Source organism: Meriones unguiculatus, chromosome 15 (assembly GCF_030254825.1).
Source record: "Meriones unguiculatus strain TT.TT164.6M chromosome 15, Bangor_MerUng_6.1, whole genome shotgun sequence".
In the NCBI taxonomy this organism is placed as follows: Eukaryota; Metazoa; Chordata; class Mammalia; order Rodentia; family Muridae; genus Meriones; species Meriones unguiculatus.
Window position 1 is genome coordinate 57245528 of NC_083362.1, and position 26747 is coordinate 57272274.

The 26747-nt window shown below is 38.7% G+C and overlaps 1 protein-coding gene across 6 annotated transcripts in view; it reads left to right on the forward strand.

The window, feature by feature from the left end:
• Positions 1-26747, forward strand: part of Spag16 (sperm associated antigen 16) — a 910901-nt gene that overhangs the window by 368746 nt on the left and 515408 nt on the right. For all 6 annotated transcript variants that reach the window (XM_060368580.1, XM_060368581.1, XM_060368577.1 and 3 more), the window contains one exon: positions 16493-16636. In XM_060368580.1, the coding sequence (XP_060224563.1) occupies positions 16493-16636 (144 nt within the window). The remainder of the gene's footprint in view (positions 1-16492; positions 16637-26747) is intronic.

Below are 26747 nucleotides of genomic sequence, written 5' to 3' on the forward strand. Positions count from 1 at the left end.
GTTTACTGGTAGTTTTGGTGTTTATCGATCCAGCTGTCTTTTCCTGAAATCCAAGATGACTAATGAGTGGAGGCCTTTAAATACCCTTGGATGTTTTAAACTATGATGATAATATGCCTAAGGATAGATTCAAAATGAAGGCTGAGAAGCCAGATGTTTACCACACGTCTAGCTTTCTTGTGAACCCAAGTGAGTCAGTGTATTTTAGCCCAGGTCATTTGTAAGTGCCTGTTACTATGCAGTAACAGGATGCCTAGCCAGTTCCTAGGAAAATGTCTTCTATCTCAATAAACTTTCTATTCCAAATTGATGACCTTTAAATTTCTGTAGGTGAATCAACTTGAAAAACTCCAGAAACATTTTGAGAACTCTCTAACGTTATGGTATTTAGCCAAAGACAACAATTCTAAAACATTTTCTCTTTAAAACTATGTGTTCAGATATAAAGTTAATAAAATATAATTAATATAAAAAATAAATATTTCAATTAAAAAATATGTGTTGAAAGTTTTCTTAAAAGGGAAACTTTGTGACATTAGTTTTGCTCATCAGCAAAGTTGGTGCGTACAGTGTGTGGCACGCATCCAAATATGCCATCCGTTGATGAAATTTCAGGGGCTGATTACACTCCAGCACAGCCCCACAGAGTGGCATTGCTCCTTTCCCCATGAGCTACCATTCAGCACACGTCTTTCGAAATGAAATGTCGTTTCCTGCTAACATCTCTAGAAAGGATATGACGAGGAAAAAGGAAGAAGAGTTGATACTGTATGAAGAGAGGACTTAAGCTAGGACTGTCCGCACAGGGGCCTGCAAGTGTTCAGCAAGCTATCTGCATCCCAGGTTTGTCATTACTTTCTAAAACAGGCCATTTTCAAAATAAGCTATATCTCGTCTTGGTGTTGTTTCTTCCCAACTGGATGTTTCCATACATAGAATTGCCCATTAAGATTTTGATAAGCCGTGAATTAGATAGAGAAGGAATGTACACTTTTTCATTTATTTTATATATAAATTATTTTTTTATAATTTATTCACTTGATATCCCTATTATAGACCCCTCTCTTGTCTCCTCCCAGTCATGTCAGACACAGCCCTGATCCCTTTACTAAGGAACCCACATGGAGACTGAGCTGCCTATTGGCTATATCTGAGCCCCAGGGGTTCTAGGTCCTCTCCATACATGATCCTTGGAATCTATAATTGTAATCACTTCTGTGTTAATCATTATCATATTCAAGCCAGCTCCCTGTTTCTCTAATGATGGAAGTAAAGACCTTTATAACCGGGGATAAACATACAGAGGACACTAGGATCTTCAGTTAGTGTTGTGAGAGACCAGAAATTTATGGTGTTTTCTGAGGAGGCACTCAGCCAGAAAAAATTGGAATAAATGCAATATCCTTTTCCTGTCTGTGATAAACTCTAGCATGTATTTTATTTCAATAGAAACGACTGAAAAGATGAATAAGAAATTAACATTTTTTTTTTTTCATTTTGGAAAACAACTTTAAAAATGTATAATCTGAGCAGAAGAAACCATTCAAAGCAGAGTAAGTAGACATAATGTCTAGAGTTAAGATAGGAAATTCAAGCCTGGGAAGTAATCAGTTCAGAGAAACCAAATAGGTTTCTTGCAGAAAGCCTTCCTTGAGATAAGATTTGAAAATCTCCATTGAGAGTAGAAATACTGAATTCATGTAGTGGGTGACGGATTTCCTCCTAGGCAAGTTCAGGGACATCAGAAGCTGATGGTGATGGTTGTTGTTGGTGGTGGTGATGATGGTGGTGATGGTGGTGGTAGTGATGTTGATGGTGGTGGTGATGGTGGTGGTAGCGATGATGATGATAGTGGTGATGGTGGTGGTGATGTGGTAGTTGTGATGGTGGTGGTGGTGGTGCTGGTGATGTGAAGTTCATGATGATGGTGTTGGTGGTGATAATGATTATGGTAGCGGTGGTGATGTACATATCCCACAGTGCATCTCTTAGTAGACTGGGGAGTAGTGCAGCTTGTTGGGAAAATGTTGGAAACAAAGAAGAGCAGAATCTTGAACACTCCTCATTACAAGTGAGTAAAGATGTACTGATGTGTGAAAATGGTCCTGGAGTGATTCTTGGCCCAAATATAGTTCCCGGTGTTGTCTCAAGCAAGCGTAATAGGCACAGCAATGTAAATCCTATGTGTTATTGTTTGGGGGCTTTAGTTTAGTGGTACAAATGTTTAGTACTTAAATATTCAATTAATGATTTAAAAAAAGAACATTTTAATGGCAAAACTGGATGTAATGTAATTACAGATGTTTTGTTTTGTTTTGCTGTTTTTCTGTGTAGCCCTGACTGTCCTAGACTCACTTTGTAGACGAAGCTGGCCACAAATGCACAGAGATCCATTTGCCTCTGCCTCCCTGATTGCTGGCATGCACTCCAGCACCTGGCTAATTAGTGAATTTTTTAAATTCATAGTTGACATGTTTATTCTTTTCTAACATCTTGTGAAATGGGCCCATGTCATATCAACTTTTTCAAGATATCAATCACTATGACACTCCACATATAAATTAAAAATGGTAGATATTTTTTAGTAACTTCATCATAAAATTTTTCTGCCATAGATAATACAGAGAATTATCTACTGTATTAATAATACAAACAAGGGACTAAGATTTTAACCAGCATGCATATATTATGAGTATTGAAATTTGCATCATTCACCTTTGTTTGTATGATATGAGGTAGACATTTTGGGCAGTTTCTTTTGAGCTATTTGCTATTTATTAGTATTTTCTCTTTTCATGACTCATTTAATAGTAATAAATAGAATATGTATATTCTTTACAAAGAAAGTATTAGATACAATTGGTATCTAAGTACTTAATTTTATGCTATGTGTTGATATATGCCTTATTGATAGATTTCTCAGAAGTGACTTGTCTGTTAAACATGAGACATGGATATGTTAGATTTAATTCATTGCTTGCCAAACTATTATTTTATTGTTTTATTAAGAATACTCCAAACTAGATATTAGAGGTATCAGTTCATTGTAAAATGAAATGGTAAGTAATTTTTTCTGTCCTTGTGTGTATTAATTTCTTTTGGATAGGAAAATAAGTACTTTTCTGACAATATATGTGTTTACTGTTTTTCAAGGGAATATTGAGGAATAAAACCAATTTATCTGGAGAAAAACAAATCTTTATATGTCATGACAAGCAATTTTAATAAAATCATGAAAAAAATCTTTGCTTACTAGATATAAACAAGTTTATTATTATTATCAGCAATACTAGATAAAACAGTTTTCTTTAGCTTTTTTCTTTATTATTATTATTTATTACAATTTATTCACTTTGTATCCCAGGTGTACCCCCTCCCTCATCTCCTCCTGGCCCACCCTCCCTCTCTCTTCCCCACCCCTTATCTCTGCCCTAGTTCACTAATTGGGGAGGTCCTTCTCCCCTTCTATCCAACCCTAGGCAATCAGGTCTCACATCAAGACTGTCTGGACCCTCTTTCTCTATGTCCTAGTTAGGCTACCTTGCCAGGGGGAGGTGATCAAAGACTAGGCCACTGAGTCTATGTCACAGACAGCCTCTGTTCCCCTTACTAGGGAACCTACATGGATGCTGCCCATGAGCTACATCTGAGCAAGGGGTCTAGGTCTTCTTCATGCTTGGTCCTTGGTTGATTCATCAGTCTTTGGGACCCTCTGAGCCCAGGTATATTAGCTCTGTTGGTCTCAGATTTTAAGGATTTAATGTTTCACATGGCTTGAGATCCTACTTCATGACCCAGTCATAGATAATTTAATGAATATTGTTGTTAATGCATGTGCTTGCCTCCCAAAACCCATCTATGAGTAAACAGATGTAGCAAGAAGCCCCAAAGCACAAGGTACCATGAGGCCTACCTAAAAATACCAAGGTCAAATCCTGAATATTCATGCTTTTGAAAACCATGTTTTTTTTTTTCTGACTTCCGAAACCACCATTACTGTAATTTTAAGATTTGAAATTCAGGGAGTGAATAAAAAAATTTAATTTAAGTCAACAGCTCATTGAGAACTGCCATGGTTATGATAGTAAGTTTAACATGAAAATTATATCCATCTTAATTATTGTGCCTTTTGCAAAAGGTGTCAGTTGTTATTGTTCAGACTGGAAGGTTTAGGCAACAGTAATATCAGAGATAATGAAAGTAAAGCCTAAAGGTCAAGGAGCTTCTAGGTTGTCTTCTAATTGCTGGCCTCATGTCTTTATACTGTCAGAGAACAGACGGTGAGAAGAGGGAACATTTATTTTACATGAAGGTTTCCCACTGTTCTTGACATTTTCAAAACCTTAGCAGCAAGGCCAAGTGAAACCTGAAGCAATGAATGTGGAAAATTAGGAAGGAGCAGCTCACACAAGAGAGCTGTCTCAGCCTAATTATTCAAAGATCAGATGGAAAAATGAAGTCAGAAGAAAGAACAAAATTATAGGGAAGTTACGGTGCTTGATAAAGATGGGCTGAAGTTGATAGACAGGGTGAAAATGGTAAGTTCAGTTATCTCTGACTTACAAGACGGCAAAGACTTACAATAAAATTCTTTGGAATTTTTGACAGGTTAGAGATTATTAGGTTAAGGAAAATTAATATACATGAAATTTGTAAAGTATAACATTTTATATAATATTCATAGTACTCAGCAGTATATAGAAGTCAAAATCAAGTACCTTAGCTGACACATCCCATAATACCAAAACGATATCTTATACTTTATGTATTACTAAGCTATCAACATATGCTAATTGGTTAAGGATGAAATATATAACATAAAAGAAGAGATCATTTCAAAATTAGTTGTAAATAGTCAAAGCACTTACCTTGACTAACGTTTTATTATAATTGGGGGTGTAATTTTTATTCACTTATTATTTATTACAATTTCTTCAATTTGTATCCCGGATATAGCCTCCTTCCTCGTCTCTTCCCAATACCACTCTCCCTCCCTCTTCTCCCCCTATGCCATTTCCCTAGTCCACTGATAGGGAAAGCCCTCCTCCCCTTCCATCTGACCCTAGTCTATCAGGTCTCATCAGGACTGGCAGCATTGTCTTCCTCTGTAGCCTGGCAAGGCTGCACCCCCCAGGCAGAGGTGATCAAAGAGCCAGCCACTGAGTTCCTGTCAGAGACAGTCCCTTTTCCCCTTACTAGGGTACCCACTTGCACACTGCTTGAGCTTTGGAGCAGCATTTGGGGATGATCTTCTGGCTCCCAGGCATCCTATTGTCTGAAGATTTTTGTGCTCTGCTTCCCAGTTGCTGGGATTAAAAGCATGCACTGTCATACTCTGCCCAGAAAATTGTTTTTTTTTTTCACATTTGACACATTTATCATAGAAATAAAGAAATTCCTTATACTACTTTAAATTTATTAACACATTTTAAATTCGTTATGCTTAACAGTCTAATTAGAACAACGGGGAAGTTTCTCAGTGGATTAAGCCCCTAGCACACAAGCACGGGGGCACAGTCTGACTCCCCAGAATCTATAGGAAAGCAGGATGGTCCTGGTGGCTACATGTAACTTGGCACTTTGAAGGCAGGGACAGGGAATCCCTGGGATATTCAGGATAGTTCGACTAGCTGCTCAAGAGTCTTCCAGTTCAGTGATAGACTCAGCCTCAACACATAAAGTGGACAGTGATAGCAAGAGAAAAGCAGCATCAACTCCCCACCTCCATACGCAATGTGTGTGAGCATCCTCACACACATGTGTACTGTCATTCACATGTGCATGCAAGCATATATACAAACATGCATGTTCAGTGCACATACTTAAGGCAAAATGAAATAATTTAGTTGGGTGAATTAAAATAAAATGATTTTGATGTTAAAACTTTTACATTTAATACTTTATAAACTTGCTTTTAATTGGACTTTACACCATAGGAATAGTTTAACTATCTTATGAAAAAAAAAGAGTTGTTTTAGGAGGCTGCTGCATTCACATTGTAATGATAAATGCATGAGAATTAAAGAGACAAGGCGGCAGCCCACTGCTGAGCTGTGTTAGAGTTCAGTTCCTGTCTGTTGCTTTTGTGGATTTGTCATGCAGCAGAAATGACAAATTAAGATAATAAATGCTTAGTCTGGTTAAGAAAATAAAAACTTAAGTCTGGTTAGGTATGGTCTCTTTTTATGGACAGACATGACCCGTCCAGTATATTCACCAATTTTCACTCTGGCCTAACTGAAGAAAAATTATGCTCCCTCATGTGTACTTTCAATTTTACTCCTCTGGTAGCCATTTCTGAATTCAACTTATGTCTCTAAATGTGTCAGGGGAGTATTTCTACTCAGTTTTAACTCCTGTTTCTTACATTCCACCCCTACTTCATGTGCCCCATCCACTGGACACTAATGGGCTAGGCCACCACAGCTCTCCAGCTTGCTCTAATCAGTGTCAACAGTGATGGTCAGTGAGTGTCACAGTCAGAGATCAGGTTATTACATTTTTACAATTTTACATTGGCGAGGACTGAATGTCCTCGCCAATGTGTGAGGAAATGAGAGATGACAGTAGAAGCCTACAGCCTGAGGACATCTTTCTACTGAAAGACTGAAGACAAAGATTAACGCAGAGAATCTGTATTGCTATCAGTATGTGATTCTAAAGGTCTATCCAAACTATTGTTTATAAAAAAATAATAAAAAAACCAAAAACTCTTCTGATTTTTACTGGGCATATTTGAATAATAAGGACATAGATTATTATTTTGATTTCAAAAAAGTTTAAAGGAAGATACTAAAATTGTGGTCAATGCTTAAATAATTACAATAATCTAGTTGGCTTGATGAAACGTGAGAATTTGATACTATGTTCAGATTTCTGCACAAACTTCTACATGTAAACTTAACGCAAGTCCATTTCAGAGACATTAATTCTTCATTTATCCCTGTATTATATGTAGATTATATTTCTAAATATCTTTCTGGGAAAGAGATTTGTCATGATAAAACCCTTACCAAGAGAAAAATCAGACTTGATGTTTTAAAAGAAAATCAATTCTGTGTCACTAATATATTAAAGAGGATGTGAGATGGATTTTTTATATGCACAACAACACAGGATTCTTGTAAATTGCTCAAACATGAAATAACCAAATAAACTTTATTATTGAAATGGATTTCTTAAGAGCATAAATGTGTAATATAACTTCTCAAACTGTTAAACCATAAAGAACTGCAGCAATTTCATAACATGGAGTAGAGTGTATATAAAACCACAGAGCATAAAATACTCAGCTGCTCAGGTAGTGGAAGGTTCTTGGAGAGATTTTCATAGATCTGCAAATACTGAACCTATTTCCTTACCTTTCTCATCCTACTTATCATAACTGTGGTACTGCCTTCCTCTGCTTCTGAAATGAAGAAATTTCTTTAGTTGTATGTATTTAAAAAAAAACATTTTCTTTTCAGTAGAATAATCTCTATACTACTCAACAACTTATAGAGGAAATCTAAAAATATTGTGTAGATTACAGTTCTCTAATGAAAGACTATATGTCCATGAATATATGGGTAGTGAAAATTGGCATTAATAGATGAAGAAAAAAAAGTAAAGAATACAAAGTTGGCTGATAGGGTCTGAGATGAATCTCAAAGGATTTAAGGGAGAAAACTGAACAAAATCCTCAAATATATAATAGTTGAGTAAAGTAAGTGTTCTGGAGCATACCTTAAAAATTCTTGACATGAGGTGAATAGGTTTCAATAATTTTTATTATGACAAAAAATTTTGGATGCATCTATAAACTGATAATGTTGAAGAATGCTGCAATGCTATATAAATAGTTGAACCACAGTGATAAAATGTATGTCCTAGCTGTTAAACTTCAAGAACATTGGCTTCTTCTGACCAGTGCTGTGGTTGGCACTGCCAGCCATGTAGCAAAGGGGCTTCTCTCTTTCCCTAAACTAAAAAATGTTGAACAGCAAGATGATTTGCCTTTTATGGTTCCAATTAGGGCACTGTTAATTAGACCATAAACTGTGGGAAAACCTTACCTGTTTAGTAAAATCAGTGTGCTACTATCCAGACCCCAACCAAGAATTTAATATTATATTTTTTTAAAATTTATAATACCAGAGGAGTGATAAGTGTTCATTTATAAAAACTATCTTAGCTATTTCTTGGACATGAATGAGACTCGGTATCTTAATGTGCAGGTATCTACCTACTGTTCTCTGAACATAACATTAGTTCTATGACTTTTTTTGCATTTACCTTGGCACCTTAAGCATACTTGTTTTTTGATCTGAAAGTTGGGAAAACATGAAAGCACCAAGTGGCAGCTGGACCAGTAATGAACAACTCTAGGGTCACTAGATCTAGAGCCTTTATCTTGGGTTACCATTGTACACTCTGAGCTAATACTCTTTTTATTCACTTATTCCACAATTCTGCATGTAACTAGAAATGTCTTTAAAACGGTCAGTCACATGCCATTCATGTACTTTATTCATCCGTTTTCCATCAACATCACAAAACGCCCAAGTCTACATAATATGCAAAGAAACGAAGTTTATTTCTTCACAGTTCTGGTAATCACAAACATGATGCTGGTGTTTGCACAAATCAGTCAAGGGTCTGTACGCAGATAGCATCACAGTGGTGGGTGTGCATACAGGACAGGATGCCACAGAAATTCAGGGGTCAGTCTCACTGCTCTATAACAAGACATTCTTATGAGGATCAAAGCCAACTTACAACCTTTCTAAGAAACATGACTCCAGCCATGTAACCATCTCCTTTTAGACCTCACTACTTAAAAGTTCTACCCCCTCTCACCTTGCTACACCATCCCTGTCTATCACAATAACCCTCAGGAAATATCAGCAATATCCAGGTACTTCCCCACAACCATAAAATCATGAATATATAAAGAGAAAGATATCTTTGTTTATCCAGTTTCCAAGACACTGTATGAGTTGATCTGGGCTGTCTTCTTCTCCCTATCTGTCTATTCTCATTTCAGCTTTCCTTGCTTGCTCTTTTTAGTCTTCCCAGCTTTCTTCCTACTCTCTGAGTGTGCTAACTCCTCTTGGCCCTGTCATTTTTGCACTAACAGTCACCTGCACTTGACACTCTCTAAACTGGAGTCCCTCTGAAGATGCTTCTTCCTCCCACTCAGGGTTGAGTTGGAATTTTAGCTCTGCAATGGGAGCTCCCCTCACTGACTCATGGAAAAGAAATCCCTTCCTCCAATTATGGTTGTATCACAATCCCGTGATCCTTTAGTATCTAGGTAATTTGGTTGTTTATTTTGCTTTGTTTTTTTTTTTCTTTACTTGTTCATAATCCCATGAGAGTGACTATGTGTGCCTGTTTTGCAGTCTACACCATTGTCTCTCAACACGTATTGTTTTAAATGATGTGAAACATTCATGTTCATATCCTGATACAGATCTAAACATAAGATGCAGTTATTACATGAGCAATAATCAAGAGAATATCATGTGTGTCTGTTGTGGCAAGCAAGCGGGGAGCCAGCACCTGTGATTATTTTTCCTTTAAGGGCAAGTAGGTATATGGTTACCTAAGGTCACAGGACATAAGTTATTTTAATGTTGATTTGTTCTCAACCCACTCTACACCTTCTGTTTGGCAATAATTAGAGCCTGTGATCCAAAGTGAAGGAAACATTCGCAACACTGAATTACCTACAGCAAAGACAAGGCTGTCTAATTAGTCCTTCTGTGACAATTTTTTTTTGGAATACTGTTCTTCCCTTTGAAAAGTCTAACCATGGTGCTTATGACACCATCTCTACTGATAATTAGCACTGTTCTCTATACACCTACTCATATTCCCTCCAAAATATCCTATGTAACGCCACCACGAGGAAAAAGAGTTTTAACTTAGACAGGCAAGATTTTGAGTAGCTACCACGTGGTCTTAAACAATGTTTCCTATTATAAAAATGAAAAAGAAATCCTCTTGGCTAGAGGACATTATTTTATATAACATGCCTGGTATATTGCCTAACAGAGCACTTCATGGATACTTTATCAGGACACGGCTTGACTAAGATTCAGAATTAGCATGCACCCACATCTTCTCTTTTTGAACCTCAAAGATGTTTTCTTGTACTATTTCCACCCTAGTCACAAGCTTATTAACTTGGGAATGAGGTGACAAGGCTTTTGTCTTCGTGTCTTGTAATTATAATTAATAGTAAGTTAAAGAGAAGCAGAAAGCTTATATTCAAAGTTTAAAGTAAAGTGACTATGTGGCACTTGGAACAGGTGCCGGGAAGACATTCAGTGGGAGATTTTTCTTCTTCTTAATTAAAACTTTTGGAAAACAGCTTGCAGAGGGAAAGTCAGTACGTAGTTGCAGAAAGCCATGCATTTTTAGCCAGGGTCTGAGGACAGTACTCCTGATGTTTTCATCTGGAAGCCCAGAGCCTAACAAGGGCCAGTTCCTCCTCGCCACCTGTGCTAGCTGGAAATCTGTGTCCTCCCCTCACTGTCAAAGAAACCACAAAATCTTATGTTCATTGTGAAAGTGTTATTTACAGTAGAAGGTAAATGGTTAGATTCTAAATGACACACGCGCACACACACACACACACACGCACATACACACACAGATAAACTACTGTTTCACTCTTCTGTTGAACAGTCTTTTATGTTTTTATGTTTGCTTGTTTGGTTTGGTTTTTATCTAGACAGAGTCTCACTGTGATGCCTATACTAACTTAGAAATCACTATACAACCTGGCTAGCCACAAGTCCACAGACTCATTGACATCTGTCTGCGTTTATCTGCCTCCTCAGAGGTGATGACAGGCATGCGCCACCACACCAAGAGTTCTGTCTTAATTTTTGAACATACTTTTAATAAACGATAGAGGAAAGCTGATAAGGTCGCATCTCCTTCAAAGTGAGGCAGACTTCCTCGTGACACTCTGCATCGTGGTGTTCACTGCCCAGCACTGTCCCAAGTCTTCTGTATGTACTAACTTAATTAACTATCACAGGTCTGCTGTGTCAGTATTCTGATATCTCTGTTCTTCCTGTAAGAGGCCCAGGCTTAGGCTGATGAGGAAGCATATTCGAACATACGTAGTTAATAAGACTGGAGTGAAGATCTTACTCCAGATCCCATACTTACATATTGGGGTATTCCGTGTCATGAAAATTCTACAGAATGAGAAGTTCGCAAACTCTAGCCACAGGCTGTTGTGACACACAACCTACTTTTGTAAATAAAGTTTTATTCTCTCACACTCTTGCCTATTTGTTTAGTCATTGTCTATGGCTGCCTTTGTACAACCATTGAAGCACTGAAGAGTTGCATCAGAAACTCTAGGGCCTGTAGATTAAAATGTCTCTGATCTGTCTCTTTACAAAAAAAGCAAAACAGCCTCTGCTTCAGATCATAAGCATTTCTTTCCCAGTCAGCGCTATTCGATCCAGCATTTTACCAATCTGAACACAGCCAGTTCCCAGGTCCCAGAAAAGAAAATATCAAATATTTCCAGCCTTCTATTAGAGATTTTAAATGTATACCTATTCTTTAGAAACTTCAAAATCCTAGTAAGATACGAATATTTTCTTCACTTCATAAAACTAGTAAATCCTCTAATGTAACTGAGATAACATTCTCCGCCCTTTTATCTAAAAACAAACAAACAAACAAACAAAAAACAATAATTGAGGTTCCTCAATTGACTGAGGAATATAGGTTCTGGAGACAATCCTCTCGATTTCATACTACATCCTGGCTCTAGCACCTTCTGACTTCATGACCCAGTGTGTGGTTTAACCTTTATGTGTTCTAGTATCTCCACCTGCAAAAGTGATGACTGTACTTAACCCACTTAATGGAAGTATTATAATGATTAAGAAAGTTAATGCTTGCAGCTTCCAAACCAGAAATTTGATTCCTATAAAGTGTTGGTTACCTCTCCTTTAGCCTGTCCAAAAGACTAATTTAGAAATAAATGGAATTATCAAAGCTGAAGCCTAAGTATGATGTGGAAACGTTCAGTGAAATAATTACCTAAAGAATTTATATATATCAAATATTATTCTTCATGTATTATGTAAAGACATTTTTGGGGAAAAAAGTTGAATGAAACATCTATTCCTTCTGACAATTTAGTATATCGTTCAAGTCTCATAATATTACAACAAGCAAAATGTTAAATGTGATGAATGAAACATGCTGTGAAAAACCTCACAGATGGTTTAGGACACTTAGTTTTCACTGGTTTCTCTAGCATTTACACAATGGGGCATCGTAGCTTCAAAGGATGCGCCTGCTAGTTTTCTTTAAGGCTAGTCTATCTTTCGGTATTCCTCATTTCCCAAATGAGTTCTTACCTTAGATTTGATAATGTCTAGTTGAGCATTTACGATGAACAGTAGCACGTAAAATCCCTTTAATTGAGTTATTGGTATTCACAATATATTTACAAATAAAAATTTTGAAAAAAAAAATGTGTATGGTTTAGTAGTAACTAAAATCATCAGCCATAAAACAAAAGCATCCTGGACCCAAAGCCAGTTTTCACCAGTCACCAACTGTGAGACTAAGAAACACGCACAGTGTCTGGTACTGTTTACTTGGGATCGAAACAGCAGCACAAACAGCACCAGCACCCGTCGCCCGGTCATGTATCCGGCATACAGTTATTAAATAGATCCCATGTGCCAGACACTGCTGAGTTTCGGTTACAACAAATAAAACAATCTTGTGAGATTTCATAATTAATTGTAAGAATTAAGCATTTTGTTCAAGGTGTGGGAGCTTAAGGGAGTTTGATATCATTACCATTGATGATGATGGTGGTGATGAAAATAGAATTAGGAATGATGCTTTACTTCTGTCTGAGGAAATATTCCTGGTTCTTGCCTCCCAAATTGTTGAACTTGGATTGACTCCAGGATATACTCAATGAATAATGCAGACATGTTTTTTTGATTATTCTTTACTTAAAATTTGTGCTTAAACGTTTCTTTTAAAGATCTATTCATAGATGAACTGAATTATTATATTCTTTGATGAATGGAATACCAATGTTTGACTGAAGTGTTCATATATTTATCAGAAAAATATTATACATATATTTCATACACACATGTAACAACGTATTATATATACACATATGTACATATATTATGCATACATATGTGCACAGATATACAGAAACTTCCCCTAATGTATGATTTTACTTTCTATGACTTTAGCAACACAAGGTCAATTATGATCCAAAAATCATAAAGAGAAAATTTCGGAAACAAACAGTCTGACATATGAAATGCACACGGTAATATGTGTGTAACATCACAGAATCTCATGCTTGGCTGCTTCATCTTGGCTGCAATAGGAAGCATTTTTCTTGCTGGCAAATACACTTTGTGTGCACTGCCTTCTTAGTCGCCGCATGGTGAGAGAAGCCAAGAGATTCATGGTATCAATGCGCTTGTGACTAAATAAGTCCTTTTTAAACTTTATAATGTCCCCACTTGCAAAATCCTTGATTTTGACAAGTCATATGTATCCCAGAAAAACCATGAAGTACCTACTTTAACTGAAAAGCTGAACATTCTTGGCTTACTAAGAGAAGACAAAAATTGCTAAAAGAAAGAGAGAGAGAGAAAAAGAAGGAAGGAAGGAAGAAAGAAAGAAAGAAAAAGAAAGGAAGGAAGGAAGAAGGAAGGAAGGAAGGAAGAAAAGAAAGAAAAAAGAAAAAATAAAGAAAGGAAGGAAGGAGGGAAGGAAGGAAAGAAAGAAAGAAAGAAAGAAAGAAAGAAAGAAAAAAGAAAAGAAAAAGAAAAAAAAGAAATTGCCAAAAACCCTGAGCAAGAACAAATCAGTTCATAGAATTGTGGAGAAAAATTCATTAGTGCCTGTTTAGCTGCCAGATTTCAGGCTTCAAAAGCTATGGCTACAGTGCATGGGAAGTCCTGAGAAGAAATAGAAAAGGCAGTCATGTGTGAGTGGAAGGAATGAGCAAAAATGTGTTATATGTTTCTATTTCATCACTAGCTATTGCTGTGATCTCTTACTGTACCTAATCTTTAAATTTAACTTTATCATAAGTGATTTGTGCATAGGGAAATAAAATATGTGCCCTGTATAGGGAGTTTGAAGCTATAGGCGGTTTTATGTGTTCACTGGGGAGCATGACTTGGACTGTATCCCCTGCGGAAAAAGAGGGACAGCTATGTATGTGTGAGTACGTGTGTATGCACATGCACATCCATAGATGTGGAATGGTAGAAGCTGTTGCCATGTGACACAGGAAGCATCCGCGTGGAAGGACTAAGGAAGGCCATAAAGGACATTTCCAAACTGATTTGTTGTATTGAGCTTCTGTTTATGTACCGCCCTTTGCCTTCTACAAATAGCTCTCCTCACAAAAGTCATTTTGGAAACTTATCTCTCAAAGTTTGTAAAGACATCGATGATTTTAGTTATCTTCACTTAAAGAGGATCATTTATCATCTAGTCAAGTGTGCCTGTGTCTGCCAGGATAGCTGTGAGCCAACATATATCATACTCAGTAGCTCCAAGGATTTGCTCTGCCTTCTAGTGTGTATTTGAATACAGAATTTGTTTCAATCTGACATTTTTACCTCTCATCATATTTTTCTTCTAATTAAGTTCCATAAATGCATCCTTTAGCTGTTTGAGTTATAATAAATTTCTTTCTTGAATTGGCCTTCTGAAAGTCAAAACCAACTTTGTGATGAACTGAAATATGAATACTTTTCTTTCCATTATCTTTTTTTTTCAGCAGTAAAATACTGAAAAAAAAATAAGTAAAGCAGTTTCCCTAGAACTAGATCCTCGATCATGGTAAATGTATGCTGATGCAGGATATTTGATCACACTGTGAACCCAGAAATTGTGTTATTTATTGGAAAAATCTGTTCTAAGTTGTGGTGTGGTTCAGCCCTAGCACATTTAATCTAAGAGCTTTTTGCTTGAATATTGTAAACAGGATTAAATAAAGTCAACCATAGGTCAGGAGGTGGAGCAAGCAACCAGTTAACAGGAAGTGGACATAAGAAAAAAAACAGAGTAAGAAGATGTCATGAGGATGGATAGAATCAGAGAAAGTAGAAGGGAGGGGCATTGAATTTGAAGGAGATTGTTGGAGACAGTTGAGAGAGGCGGCATTCCTTCCAGATGTCAGCTGAGAAGGAAGGCTGGCTGGGTGCTTTCTCTGCCTCTCTGAGCTATCAGGATTTCAGCATCTGGCTCCCAAGTCTTTTTTGGTAAAATAAAATGATTGGGATTTTGTTAAAAACAAGATATTGTTGAATTCTTACAGCAGGCCAATGTAAGGGAAGGATATTTCAATTCATAATCTGGAGGCTTAACAGTATTGATGGAAGGGATAATGAAAATATAGTTTTGTGTCATGAAAGACCCAGAGTAATCGCACAGACACTTCGTATCTTCAGGAACTGATTCCCTAAAGTCCACATTACAGAAAAAAGTAAAGTAACAAGGCCATTTATAGACTAGAGAAATTACTGTGCAGTATTATTTCTTGATCCTGTTTTGTTTCATTGTACCACCTAGGTGAGTAAGCATGCTATGTGTTGGAACTGAAATGATCCAGCAGAAATTGAACATTTTGTTGCTAATGTTGAAGTTGGTATTTCAATAGGTACTTAACACAAGACTTGTCTGCATCTATTGGCTCATAAGGCATAGATGAGACTCTGTGTAAATAAGATTAAAGCATTGCTATGGATAAAATATCCGGCATTAACTTTGTTGACTGTTTTACAATAATTTAGCTCCTATATTTAATGGTCACAGTAATGGGGTCCAGTTCAGATAATAGTATTGAATGCGCTAATCATTAATTTCATATTCTTCTTTCTCATTTCCCTCTCAGCCTTTATAAAGTGGAAATTGCCTTATACATCTTGAATTCATTACCATAATTTGTGTACAATGCATTGGCTGAAACTAGTTTCAGAAGCATGTTAGCAGAATTCTTTAGTGTGAAGCTAGTGGACCACCAAGTTAATGTTTCAGTCGTATGCACTATAAAATATAATAATGTGATTATGATTTATTACCTTTTTTCAAAATAATATCTGATTGAAGACAGATTGTATTCTGAAAATGATTTTTTGTAATAAATATTTTATTGGTCAAAATATCCTAACACATGAAAAAATAATTCCACTTGCACAATTTTTTCTCCCTAAAAGAAAAGCCAGTTATTGTTTTAAATCCAAATTATACATGCATGATCACCCAAATCAAATACTTCATCTTGTAAATGAGGAATCTGAGATCCGTTGAGTTGATTAGATTGATGATGATAACGCTGTTAGAGTTATAGCTGGTTTATATAGTCTGTTTTTGAAACATCTGGGTAAAGCCTTCCTTAGTAAAAATGCCATTTCTTTATTCGCCTTAGAAAGCTGCCAATCCATAATGCCCTTTCTATCTCCCTACACAGTATCAACATGCACCCCTGCAAAGAATTCCTGGTCTCCTGTAGTGAAGATCGCCTCTGGAAGATGGTGGGCCTCCCAAAGGGTAATGTGTTTCTTACGGGATCTGGCCACACTGACTGGCTGGCTGACTGCTGCTTCCATCCCAGGTCAGTACACACATTCCCTATAAAGCCTGCTTCCTTCAGGGGAAGTGACTATTTGATCTGATTCCACACCCTGATAACTTCGAAAGAACAGCTGTTTATTTTCTCTGAAATTTTACACCCTCCGCAGAAAACAGAATGTTGTAGATGAATGCGCTTTTGGCTTTAATCATATTGACTGTAGATTGGTTGCTTTTGATATCGATGCATGGGAAGCCCAGTCCACATGCTGACACCATTAACAAGAGTAACAAGCACTTCAGGGCACGTGTTATGAATGATGCTGGTGTGCAGCAGCTCTGAGAGGGCACAGGGGAATCCAGTCAATGATGCATGCCAGCGTTTAGTGTGTCTTTGTTAGTCTACAGGTTTTCCTTTTAGAATTAAGTTATCTACCTAAGAGGACCAGAAAGCCATAATCAATTTCCTTTAAAAACCTAATGGCCTTCTAGCTATTGAAGAGAGCAGACGGATCTGAAGACACTTCGGTGTTCACTGAAGCTGTGTATCCAAACACTCAGGCCGTGACAGGAAGGTTGCTCTTAAGTACACAGATGGCACAGAAAGAAGCCTATTCACGCATCCTTAGTATCAGCTTCTGCCAACAAGGCTGGCTACTTTCTCCTATTCATCCTTGTTCGTTACAGTTTTTCAATACTCTTATCTCCCTTCTAGTCTGGCCTGATTACTTTAGGGCACTTGTGGCTCTTGGATTCATTTCTATTCCATTTGGAAGTTTCTTCCTTGCGAAGATTCCTCAGTGATTTATTTTCGTGTTTTCACCAAGTTCCTTTTGCACTAGCCATTTTTAGAACTAGATTGAAAAATATAAATTTTATTCAGAAAATTGAAAAGGCAGCAGCACAACTGAAGTAGGATTTCTCTTTGTAATTTTTGAAAACTTCACAACGTTTAATTTATCCTTAGTGCTGCGTGCTTGAACTTAATTTACGAATATGTCATATGTTCCTTATCTGATGAACAGAGCTATGCTACCCTCTCACCTCTGAGAAGCGCAGAGCCCACCTTGCAAGTCAAGAAGACACAATCAGAAGTGCAGCCTATCACTTCAGTAGCTCCTGGGCATGCTGATCAGATTTTGATAATGTCCTGTTACCATGACAGCCCAGTGACTCAGATATTTTCTCATTAGTGCTTGACCAGCAACGGTCCTTTTAATAGATCTTCCTGTTTCCCCAGTCAATTACAGGAATTAAAATGAGGTTAGATACATCATTATTCACTTTTAATAGGAATTTACAGTCAGTTCTTTCTGATGTCAGGAGGGTTGTGAATGCTGTCGTACTGTTTCTCTACAGTGCATGAGACGAAAGTAATGAGGGAACCGCATTGTTAAGTGAGCGATTGAAAAGGCAAATGTTCTTCTGGTGTACTTGAAGAAAGAAGATCATTAACAACCACCACCACAAACTTTTCTTGAAAGTCTTCCTGAGGTAGAGATAAATTCTGAAAGAGTTTGCAGTTCAGACCTCACCCAGTTTATAATACGTAATATAGGTAAATTACCACTGGAGACTGTATGCATATGAAGTGTAGAAGCAGAGAGCTATAGAGGTTTGTGATTTCTAAAATTTGAATTTGTGGCATTTTATTTTTCACTTTGCCTGCTTCATTTAGTCGATTAAAAGAGTTTCTTGTTGAAGATACTATTTTTTTCTGTCTTCATATATATTTTAAAGCTGAACATTGTTGGAAATAAGAAAGGTTTTAGTGGGAGAGAGAGCAGGGCAAAAATAACTGAAAGTCATTGTGTAGGACATAATCAAATTTTAAAAGAGAAAAATGTCAACCATAACAAATTACTAAAAAAATTCTTTAACTGTGATATTTTAATATAACTTGATTCAATGGAATCAATCACAGGTAAGAAACATAGTCAGTGCTAACTATGATCAAGTTTTCTTCTGCAGACAAGATTTGGGTAAAGATAGACTTTCTTAGCATTGGCTCACCGCATGTTCTATTTATGTAAATAACTTGTACATTTTCTTATCAATTTGTGTTGCTCTTTTCTTTTTTCTTCTGGTGGCTTTTCTAATTTTCAACTTGATACACTCTTAGCCAACTTCAGGACTACTTTAAAAAACATTATATTATGGATAATTTTTTTTCTAAAAGATTCACAACTAAAGCCTTCGGAACTGGAAAAAAAGAGAATATTTTTATTGATTTGTCAAATTTTCATAAAGTTTTTTGATGCTATACAACCGCATTCTTCCCCTTAACTTCTCACAGATCCATCTCTACTTCCCAACCCTTTTCAGTTTCAGCTTCCTGTTGTGTTTTTAAAAATTAACCCACGGAGTCTACTTTGTCCGGCCCATGTAATCATGTGCAGGGCTGTCCACTGTAGTGTGAGTACTGTGCCAGGGGCCACACCTCAAAGAAAACGGACTCTCCACAGCAGCCATCAACTCAGGACATCCTCAGAAGGGGTGGAGGCTCAGGATCCCTTCTTGCTTTTGTGCCAGACTGACAGGTTGATTGTGTGCAGGTCATATGCATCCAACCACTGCTGTTGTGAGTTCATGAATACAGCTGTTCTGTGACACCCAGAAGACAATATCACACTCTCGTCCTCTCTGAACTCTGGTTCTTCTAATCATGTTGTTCTGTTTTCCATGATGGTGCCTGAGCCCTGGGTTTGGGACTGTGATAAAGTTGTCTCAGTTGTGACTGGACATTCCATTAACGCTTATTCTCTGCACTTTGATCAATTGTGAGTTTCAGTGTTAAGCACCATTTACTGTACAGAAGAATTATCTAATGAAACCTGAAGGATATCATAATTTTTGGTGGAGAGATGTAAGTTTAAAGAGTACTTCCGCATGGTGTCCCTTTAGCAGAGTTAGGAGTGGGTTTACCCATGTGTTTCCAACCATGCCACACTGGTCACTATCGTAGTTTGCAGTTTCGCAGCTGGGTACAACCATTGAAGATTCTCCCCTCCAACAGTCTTTGTAGTTGCCAACAAGGAGGAAGCTTCCTGGTCGATACCAACCTGAGAACCGTGTGTCATTAAGTCTGTGGTGTTCTCAGAAAGAGGATCTTACAGCCAACTTCTTGTAGCAAGAGCTACTTTTCATGTTATGCACTGACTTAACTCAAGATGAGGAAGGGAGGGTGGGATTGTGACGGAATGAAGGAGGGTGGTACAGCTGGGATACAAAGTGAATAAAATGTAATTAATATAAAAAATAAAAATTTAACTTTCAGAATCTGTGCTGGAAAGATGGGTCATGAGCTAAGACTGCTTACTGGTCTTCCAAAGGCCCCAAGTTTGGTCCTAGCACCCATGTCTGGTGGCTCATAACTGCCTATAACTCCAGCTTCAGGGCATCTGATAGCTTCTTCAGGCCTCCACATTTACCCACACACATGGGACACAAACATACACATAAATTAAAAGTTAAGATCGAAAGCAAATTTTAGAGGCTAATCCTACTTGATATGACCGTAGTTCACCTAACTAGCCAAAGTTAGTCTTTGTTTCCTGTTCCCCCTTTGACAGCAAATATCTCAAATACATAAACAGTGTAACAGGTAACACAATGTTAGCACTAGACAAAGGAGGGAAACAGGTAATCTCGAAGTCTCAGGTAATATAGAGCAAGCCAGAGACCTCAGAGAAGACCCAGAAAGGAGGAAATTCATAGTCATTACACTCAAACACTAGAGCCCTGAGAGAAATATCGCCGGCAAAATAATAAATACACCAAATACAGAGGGAATAATCGCATTCGATATTCAACAGAAGAGTGGGTTGACGTTCTACTTCATCAATTGATCATACAGAAAGCTTTTGGTCACTCATGATTGTTTTAATGATTCTGCTTTTTCAGAGTTTCATGCGTGAGTACTATATTTCCGTGACTTCCAGCCTCCTTCTCAGCCACCAGCTTCCCATGTACCCTCTTACCCCCTCTCAAATTCATAATCTCTTTCCCTTTAATTGTTATTGTTGCTTATGTGTGTGCTATCTTCGGGAGCACATGTGTTTAGAATTGATCCCTTGGTATTGAATAAGCCATCAGGGAGCTCACTTCTAGAGAAAACAGGATCCAGAAAACAGGACACCGAATTCAGTTGCGTGTTTAGAATACGCTGTACAATGGGAAAATTTATGCTTGGAAAGCATGGAGAAGGCATATAAACCAACTTTAAAGACCTTTATCCCATATTAATAGATAGAAGATAATGAAACACAATTTAAAAGAAAACATACAACCAGGCACTTAGGCCTCCAAACTACAGATCTTTACACAAATCTTCCAAGTCTTGTATTGCAGTGACACCAGAAGTGGATTTTGAATCGGTCAGAAATAATGATCTAAACATCAGATGCTGTGAATGCAAAGATTGAGTGACTACAGGAATTAGGTTGAAGTGAGCAACCTGAAATCAGATGGATAAAATCTGACAGTCCCTTAAGTTAAAACAGAAGCAAGCAGATGCTTGTCCAAGCTTCCCCATGTATGCTGAAACCTGCTCATTTTCCCAGTTACTTCTTATTTCACAATAGTCTTGCAGCATTTTCTTTCTTAATGGCTGTTTACTACTTCTGGCATTTTGTAACCTAAGTATAACTGAAAGAAAGAAAATCAGAAAAATTTCAGCTGCCATATTTCTTCTTTATGCATTATTTGTATGCATGGTATGCGTGGTCATGTGTGTGCAGGCACATGCAGTCATTTACGTGCACACAGAGGCCAGAGGAAGATGCTGGGCTCCTTCCTTGATTACTCTCTGTTCTCCACCTTGTCCTCTTATGACTAAGCTTGAAGCTTCCTGGTGTTCTGGCTGGAGTGGCTGGCCTCCAGTACCTGCTTGTCTGTTTCCCCTCCTCTCCCCCACTCCAAACAATAAAAGTACCCATGGCAACACCCCCAGCTTTTACATGGGGCCTAGAGATTTGAACTCATGTCCTTATGTTTATACATCAAACAACTGAGCCATCCCCCAGCATCTTGTATATTAATTTTATACAGTTATGCAGACTTTATATCAATTGAAGTCACATTAATTTTTTTCATAAAATAATCTGCTGTTTTATGAAGTCGAAACAATGTTATTCAAACATCTTGTTATTGCCATGTATTTCTTACACCAAACTGGTTCTGTATGAATTTGCCTTCTGTAAGTTCTTTCGTGAGATTCCTGTCTGGAGATTTGGGGAGACCGTCAGTAACTCATTTTAAAAAAAATATCCCGATGGTACCACAGAGCGACCACTAGATGGCGATCGTGCACCAGCATGGGAAAAAACCCTTTGCATTTACTCGGCAGACTGATGAACTGGCTGTGGAAAGTAATTCATCAGTGGCTGAAAATGATGAATGAGGGGAAAGATGAGAGGAACGTGCACTGAGCTGTCTTTGAACTACCGAAAGAGCAGAATGGATGATACCAGAAGGTGGGACTGTGTCCTCACTCCAGTGGGAGCCAGAGGTTACGCTTCCAAGCTACTCTGAGCCACCATTTCCGCTACGCGTTAGGATCCCAGACTCAACAGCTGCTCACCTCACTGGTTTGCTTGGCTATGACATGTTAGTTATGATGATGCCGCCTTTGTGAGTTGACTTTTGGAGCCACGTGCTTTGTCAAATACCCGGATGCTATCGGCTGGTTGGCCACTTTAACTTGTTCTTTCTTGCTTGAACTCCTGAGAACTTAGCTCAGCCATAGCCCTGGATCCCGTATTTCAGTGCAATGCGAAGAAGGAAGGAACCCATCACAATGTACATCAGCCTCCACCAAGCAGCCTTAATAAGGCCATGCCTATGCTTCTATCCCTGTTGAACAGGAGACTCATCCCAAGCTGGAAAACAAAGAAATGCATTGCCTGTAAAACTCTGTATGCTTTGCCGCTGTTCCTAGCTCTTCAAACGTAAATATCATTTAAAGGAAGTTTACACACAGAGAGGATTCTTTTTTTTTTTTTTTTTTTTCAATGCAGTTTATTCAGGAACCTTGAACAATCATCTGACCCTGGGTAAAGCCAGCCCACAGCTTAAATAGCCTCTGGGTAGCCAACCCCAGCGTGCCACGTGGGCAATGCAGATAGGTCCACATACACAGAAGCAAGCCAAATCCTCAGCCTTAGCCAAAAGTGGAATTGTTCGTGACAGAGAGCACTCACCATCGGGAAGGTGGAAGGCGGAAACCAGCTCCATCTTTAAGGCATAGCATTCTGCAGCTCTCTACAGTTCCCCCTTTTTGTTTTAGACGCATCAGGCAAGAGTAGAGGTCTGATCTCTGATATTAGAAATAAATTGGGACTTTGTACTGATGTTCATTTAGGTGTCATCCACCCAAAGAGCATCAGACCCGTCTGATACCTTTTTCTCAGAGGCGGGACCTGGGGCATCAACCCGAGATCTCATTTTTTTTAAATGCAGCTTATTTCTTAGAATCCCTTAAAATTCAATAAATTACTTTTTGGATGTTGGGTTTCTTCTTTGACTACCCTCTGCTCTCTATCTCGACCCCTTAAGACTGTGCGTGACGCTTCCTGTGGTTTTTGCTGGGGTGGCTCGTCCTTAGAACGCACCTGTCTACTTCTCCTCTCCCCTCCCCTACTCCAGACAGCTCAGGTGCCCACGGCAATGCCGCAGTCTCTATGTTCAAGGGATTTTAAAACGTGCAGCGCCTGCGCTATGGATGGCCCGTTTCGAGCCGCGCTGAGCAGAATAGCACCGGTGTGCTTGTGTGGGTTAGCAGGCTGGTGATGTCCTTGGCCGGCCACGACCTTTAGCAGGACATTGTTGGCGAACAGCAGTGTAGTGTCCAGCGCTAGGAAGCCTTTTCTGTTTCCTTCATGACCAGTGCTCTTTGTGAGAAACAGCATGCGCCTTCCCACCGCTCTCTCTAAACAAAAGCAGCGGGATTAGTGGCTTAAACAATCTTGTGACGCTGCCCTTTATCCTGCTTGCACTGCCTGAGGCAGAAGTGGAGCTGACGGCATCCTGTTAAACATAACGTCTGCCCCTGTGAGCTGGTGTAGGAGCAGAGGATAAACGGCCCTTGCTGTAATACCTCGTAGTCACCCATCCCCGCGTTAGCTGTCTCCTCGGGAATCTGCATGGCGCCTGAGATCATCCTCTGGAGGCCGCTGGATAAGGATATCACGAAGTTATATTACAGGAGAAAGGAGGGTATCTTACTCATTCGGTGTGAAACCAAGAGTTCAGCTTTCCGAGCTGCTGGAGCGAGTGACGGGACACGTGCCGAAGGCGGTGGAGCCCTGCCCTGTCCTCCGCTACAGCATGGATGCTGCCCCCGTCTGAAACTCACAGCAGATTGTTGGAAAGGTCGTTCTGACATGCACCTCTAAAACACTGCTGTTCTACTTCATATTCTTTGGAAAAGTGAATATTTCACCTCTGACCTTAGTAAGATTTGTCACCTTTATGTGAAGAGTCTTGGCACAGGGGGCAATACTGTCCTTCTTTAAACAGCACTGTTGTCAAATCCTAAAATAATGCACAAGAGCAAAGCTAAGAGAAAATATATATATTTCTCATACTCTCACTGCCCATTAAGAAATACATCCCTGGGCTGGAGAGATGGCTCAGAGGTTAAGAGCACTGACTGTTCTTCCAGAGGTCCTGAGTTTAATTCCCAGCAACCACTTGGTGGGTCAGAACCATCTATAGTGAGATCTGGTGCCCTCTTCTGGCGAGTACACGTACATGAAGGCAGAACACTGTACATAATACATCTTTTTAAAAGTTTTGTGAACAAATTGTAATAAGTAATAATAAAGAAATAAAATGTTTAAAGGTTTGAAAAAAAGAAATACATTCCTGAAAATAATCAACATTGTAAAAATTAATTCATGCACATTTTTAGATAGTAGTTTATCTTGAGGTATCAAATTTTGGAAACATTATGCTTTACTGATTCACACCATATGTATGTATTAGCTGTTTGGTTAATATTCAATCAGGATTGTAGAAGGGAATTCAATTTGAGAGTGAGCCTTTAGCTCTGTCTGTTCTGGAAGAGTGGGCTTAACTGTTGATGTCAGTTAGCACTTCAAGAGCATCTGATATGTGTCATGAATTTCAAGTGCAAATGAGAAGACTCTGAGTTTACACAACAAGTCTCCTCCAGGCCCAGGACACTTGATTCCCCTTGGTCTCCCTGGGGTTGAATGGAAGCCCTGTGACTGAGCTCAGTGTATATCTACCTGTGACAGAGATCAGTGAAATGTAAACGAAACGGTGACTTCCAGCTGTGTCAACTGAAACACAAAGCATGTCTCCTCGGTTCTCCTGTCCCTGCTTTCAGTACTGCGTGGCGCAGCGTAGTGTCACAGCTCTAGGGTGGAGAAGGGAGCCAGCCTCTGCACTAGGCTGTGATGTGGTCAAGACAAAGGAGAAATCTCTGTAACGTGTCTCAGGTGGCATGCCTGTTACGACTCATGTGACTGCCGCTGTTAATCGTCTCCTAAAGGAAAATCTTACAGGCATCAGAGAGGAAGCCCTGAGGATTTTCTTCCCTAAATGACTACATCTGGCTGTTCCCTGACTGATGCAGCCTGGAAATCAGACGTCTCTTCAGTGTAAAGATGACAAGCGCCCGGTCTGTCATTTTTCTTCACCTGTGAGAGCCTGCGCTAGGGTCTGAAAGGGGATGAGCTGCTTCATAATATTCAGGACTGTTGCATGGAGAACTCTATGCACAGCCCTTGGCACAATCCCCAGCTCAAGGGAAACATTATTAAGTGGCATCATTGCTCTTTGTCTCAACCATGATTCTACTGGAGGCCCAGTTTTCTCAAAAACTATATTGCTTTAAATTCTGTTGCCACCTCCCCAAGCCATTTTTTTTTTTCTGGCAAGAAAATAAGAAACTCCTAGGAATGTCATAAGCTCATTAAGGACAAAGTGTGAATCATATCTATTCTTGTGTTCCTGAGACCCAGTAGGCAAACTGAAACATTGTAGTGAATTTTGTTCTAATTAAGATGAACAGAACTAAAGATGGGGGAGCAGAAGTGTGGCTCTTCTGTCACCCTTTTCCAGAAGTTACATTAGGACTTGCATCAGTCCGTCCTTGTCTCTGCAGCCATGCTGTCAAGGCGGCCAGAAGGCAAACATTAGTCAATTCTGTCAGTTGACATAAAGCCAATGAATTCAAAACCTTCTATGATTTCTGCAGCAGAAAATGAATTTCAATCAAAAACCACTAATAAAAAAAAGCACATTCAAAATTTCAGATCTGCAAACTAAGGACATTTGAAATATACTGCTCCACGGAAGCAGAATGAGCAGTGAAAAGTTTGTCAAAAATATTTTTGCCACTCTACGACTTTTTAAATACAGTTTCTCCCCCCTTTTATTGAAAATAGATTTTTCTTCATATATATTTTCTTCATATTTTTCTTCTGATTATGGTTTTTCTCTCCCTCTGCTCCTCTCAGTTCCTCCCCACCTCCCTCTCATCTACTCCTTTCTGTCTCTCAACTGAAAAAAAAAAGGCTTTTATAATGATAAAATAAAATAATAAAATGATGTAAGCTAGTAATAATAAAATAATACGTAAGTAGAGGACCTGCTGAAGACTAGTACAGGCCCTGTGAATGATGTCTCAATCTCTGTGAGCTCATGCGGACTTTGTTGATAGACTGAATGACTGACTGACTGACTTATTGATTGATTGATTGACTTAGAGGGCCTTGTTTTCTTGGTATGCTCTATGCCCTGTGGCTCTTACATTCTCTTCACCTCTTTTCTGTGAGGTTCTCTGAGCTCTGAAGATAGGGATTGGATGGAGACATCCCCCTTTGAGCTGAATGTTCCGAGGTGCCTCCCTCTAGATACTGTCTGGCTGTGGACCCTCTGCCTTTGTTCCCATCTGCTGCAGTAGGAAGCTTCTCTGGTGACGACTGAGCAGGGCACTAGTCTATGAGAATGGCAGAATATGATTAGGAGTCATTTCATTGTTTTGTTGTTGTTGTTGTTGTTAAATTTTTTTTGTTTTCTTTTATTGGTATTTTTTTAATGGTAGTACTTGGTTTTACCCTAAGTACCTGGGCTATCTCGTCTCATGTTCTTGGTCACCTAAGAACTGTCTGGTGAAGATTCCA